The following is a 4,258-nucleotide window of genomic DNA, read 5'->3' on the forward strand; positions in this document are numbered from 1 at the left end:
CACCACTACGCCTGGCTTAAAATTTTATTTTTAAGTTTTTGAAAGCTTGTTTTAAACACTAAAAGGGTTTTTGTTGTTGGTTTGTTTTCAGGGTTACTAGGAATTGAACCCAGGGTCTTGTGCATGATTAGCAAATACTCATCACTGAGCTACACCCTCAGCCCTAACCACAAAAAGTTTGAAAACTGTGAGATGTCTATTAGATGTCTAAATGGATAGTCTGGTAGGTAGTCACACAAGCACGAAGCATGAAGCCCCAGGGGAAGGTAACTGGGAATCCTTAACCCTCACCTTACAGCTTCTGCATTTTGTTTTGGTTTTTGAGGCAGATTTTTGCTATGTGGCCCAGGTTGGCCTGAAACTCACAGTAGTCCTCAAGTATTTGAGTCTCTGGCCCTTAAACCTCTTACGCCAACTCTAACCCTGAACAGGCAGCTTTTAAATCCACAGGACTGGGACAGTAGGAATCCCTTTATGTTGCCAGTGATCATTGTTGTCATCTGAGGTTTCATGTTACAGGTTAGACACTTTGACAGCCCCTACCTGTTGTACCATGAGAAGATCAAAACCAGCCGAGTGTTCATCCGGGACTGCAGCATGGTGTCTGTGTACCCCCTGGTCTTATTTGGAGGAGGCCAAGTGAGTGTGCAGCTTCAGAAGGGAGAGTTTGTTGTCTCTCTGGATGATGGCTGGATCCGGTTTGTAGCTGCTTCCCACCAGGTAAAGGAATAACTGTTGTGAAGTCTTGGGTCATGGAAAACTTGGAGGACATGAAATGTAGAGCAGTCTTTTAAGGACCAAGAACAGAGCTAAGTAAGAGTAAATGATGGAGCAGGGCCTGGTGGCACACGTCTTTAATCCCAGCGCTGGGGAGGCAGAGGCAAGCAGATTGCCTGAGTTCAAGGCCAGCTTGTTCTACATAGTGAGTTCCAGGCCAGCTGGGGCTACAGGGAGACCCTGTCTCAAAAAGACCAAAAAAAAAAAAAAAAAAAGAGTAAGTGATGGGTCTGCGAGTAGGCACTAAGAAGGAGTGAGGGTAACGAGACAGCAAAGGTACCCTGAAGTGCCTGGGGCAGAAAAACCTGAGATGAGTTAGAGTTGGTGTAAGAGGTTTAAGGGTCAGAGACTCAAATACTTGAGGACTAACTACCATGAGTTTCAGGCCAACCTGGGCCACATAGCAAAAATCTGCCTCAAAAAAACAAAACAAAAAGCAGAACCTATAAGGTGAGGGTATTGGAACATCTGTAATGTTATACAACTAAGCAATAAATAAATAATAAATAAATAAATAAATAAATAAATCACTCTGATGTCACCATTACAATGAAAGAAAGAGTTCAGATTGTAGTTCGTAGGTTCAATCCCTCCCAGCTATATAAATAAAATGATGAAATGAAAGAAAATGAAAGGAGCTATATATGCCTGTAATCTTAGCCACTCAGGGCACTTAGGCAAGAAAGAGATCACTTGGGCCAGGTACTTAAGACCAGCCTAGGCAACATAGTAAGGACTTATGTAAACAAAACAAAACAAAATGATGATATACCTCAGTGGTAGCGCATGCACTTAGCATGTATAAGGCTCTGGATACAATACCCAATACTAAAAAATAAATAAATAAAAGTAAACTGGGCATAGTGGCACATACCTTAATCCCAGCACTCAGGAGACAGAGGCAAACGGATTTCTGTGAGTTCCAGGCCAGTCAGGGCTACATAATGAGACCCTTTCTCAAAAAAGAGTTTATGGCCAGCCTCAACAATATAGCAAGTATAAGGCCAGCCTGGGCTATGTGAGATCTTGTCTCAAAAACAAAACAAAACAAAACAGGCCAGCAAGATGATTTAGCAGGTCACGAAGATCCACCAAGTCTGACAACCTGAGTTCAGTCCCTAGAACCCTCATGGTGAAAGAAGAGAACTGACTCCTGCAAGTTGTCTTCTGACCTTCACATGCATGTGTGACTCTCCTGCATATACACGTGTGTCGCACACACATACACACAATAAAATAAATAAAAATAAAAAATAAAAAACCATGGTTCTCAGGCCTGTAATCCTATAATCCTAGCATTAAGGAAGATGAGTCAGGAAGATTTCTGAGTTAGAGGCCATCCTGGGTTACAATGTGAGACCCTGTCTCAAAAACCAAAGAAGGAGGGCAGGGAGATGGCTCATTGGTAAAGTGCTTTCTGCACAAACATGATTCAGATCCCCAGTACTCATGTAAAAGCCAGGTACAGTGGCACTCACCTGTAATCATAGAACTGGGGAGGTGGAGACAGGAGGATACCTGGAGCTTGCTGGCCGTTCTAGCTAATCAGCAAGCTACAGCTTCAGCGAGAGACTGTCTCAAAAAGAAGAGATTGAAGAAGACATCCAATGTTGTCTTCTGGCCTCCACATACACACATGAGCACATGCATATACATGTACATACACACACAAATACACAAACAAACACAGACTTCAAAAAAGGAAACAAGCCAGGCAAGGCGGTGCACACCTTTAATCCCAGCACTTAGGGGACAGAAGCAGGCAGCTCTCTGTAAATTCCAGGTCAGCTGGGACCACATAGTGAGACCCTGTCTCAAAAATAAATGAATAGTAAATACATAAATAAATAAATAAATAAATAAATAAATAAATAAATAAATAAATATCCCTGTTAAACCAATTCCTATGACCAGAGAATTGTCCTCTTTTTCAAGTAGAGTACCTGAGCCATTCACCCTGGTGGAGTTCATAGCATGAACCTATTTGAAAGATGCCAGGAGCCCAAATGGCCCAGCTGCTGCACAATGGGGAGGGGCAAACAGATATTGAGATGGCATCTACGAGGCCCCTACATCAGCATAAACATTTGAACATTTGCCATTTTAAATTCTCTATATTTCCTGGGGGCTGGGGAGATGGCTCAGTGGTTAAGAACACTGAGTGTTCTTGCAGAAGGCCTGGGTTCGAATCCTAGCACCCACATGGCAGCTAAGGTTCGAATCCCAGCACCCACAACTGTCCATAACTCCAGTTCCAATAGCCTCTTCTGTCCTCCGCGGGCATTGCATGACACAGGTGCATTTCCTGCTTCTTTTGGACCAAAGTGTAAAAGTCACCTAAGGGGCTGTGGATATGGCTCAGTCAGTAAAGTACTTGCCATACATACAAACAGGCAGACCTGAATTCAGACCCCTAGCATCCAGGTTAAAAAGCCTGATGCAGAGCTGGAGAGATGGCTCAGTAGTTAAGAGCACTGGCTATTCTTGCAGAGGACCAGGCCCTATTCCCAGCACCCACATGGCAGCTAAGAACCATCTGTAACTCCAATTCCAGGGGAATCCAATGCCTTCTGACCTCCCTGGACATTGCATGACACCGGTGCAGACAATATATTCATACACATAAAAAAATAAAAATAATATTAAAAATTTAGGGAAAAAGCCTGATGCAGGGCTGGAGAGATGGCTCAGAGGTTAAGAGCACTGGCTGTTCTTGCAGAGGACCTGGTAGCACCCACATGGTAAACAATGATCTATAACTACAGTTCCAGAGGATCCAGAACCCTTTTCTGGTCTCTACAGGCATTTCATGCATGGGTACGTTTACATACATGGAATGTATGTAAACATAAAATAAAAGACACATAAAATAAAAGACACATAAAAAAAAAGTCAATTAAACATATAATTTAGTGGTGATACATGTCGATAATCCCAGTGCTGGGGAGACAGAGATAGGAGAACACCATGGGCTTGCTGGCCAGTCATTACAGCCAAATTGGTAAGCTCTGTGTTTAGTGAGAGACCTTACACAAGAAAATAAAGGTGGAGAACAATTAATGAAGATACTTGCCATCAACCTCTGGCTTCCACCCACACACCCACAAATGCACTCACATACACCCCCCCCCAAAAAAAAGTCAGCTAAGCTTTAACATGATGAATACTTCATAAGTCATACTCCAAAAGTAGCCTTTTCTTCAAATGAGGTATATAAAGCAGGACATGGGAACATGTATAAATAATCCCAACACTCACAGGCTGAGGCAGAAGGATGACAAGCTCCAGGCCAGCTGGCTACATAGCAAAAGCCTGACTCAAAAAATAATAGGCTGGGTATGGTGGCGCATGCCTTTAACTCCAGCACTCAGGAGGCAGAGGCAGGCAGATCTCTGTGAGTTCAAGGCCAGCCTGGTTTACATAGTGAGTTCCAGGCCAGCTGGGGCTACAGGGAGACCCTGTCTCAAAAAGACCAAAATAA

The 4,258-nt window shown here is 43.3% G+C and overlaps 1 protein-coding gene across 2 annotated transcripts in view; it reads left to right on the forward strand.

The window, feature by feature from the left end:
* Dhx57 (DExH-box helicase 57) overlaps nucleotides 1–4,258 on the forward strand; it is a 95,117-nt gene that overhangs the window by 89,926 nt on the left and 933 nt on the right. For both annotated transcript variants that reach the window (XM_008831516.3, XM_029562739.1), the window contains exon 23: nucleotides 520–720. In XM_008831516.3, coding sequence (XP_008829738.1) covers nucleotides 520–720 — 201 coding nt within the window. The remainder of the gene's footprint in view (nucleotides 1–519; nucleotides 721–4,258) is intronic.

Source organism: Nannospalax galili, unplaced genomic scaffold (genome assembly GCF_000622305.1).
Source record: "Nannospalax galili isolate Female #2095 unplaced genomic scaffold, S.galili_v1.0 scaffold1735, whole genome shotgun sequence".
Classification (NCBI taxonomy): domain Eukaryota; kingdom Metazoa; phylum Chordata; class Mammalia; order Rodentia; family Spalacidae; genus Nannospalax; species Nannospalax galili.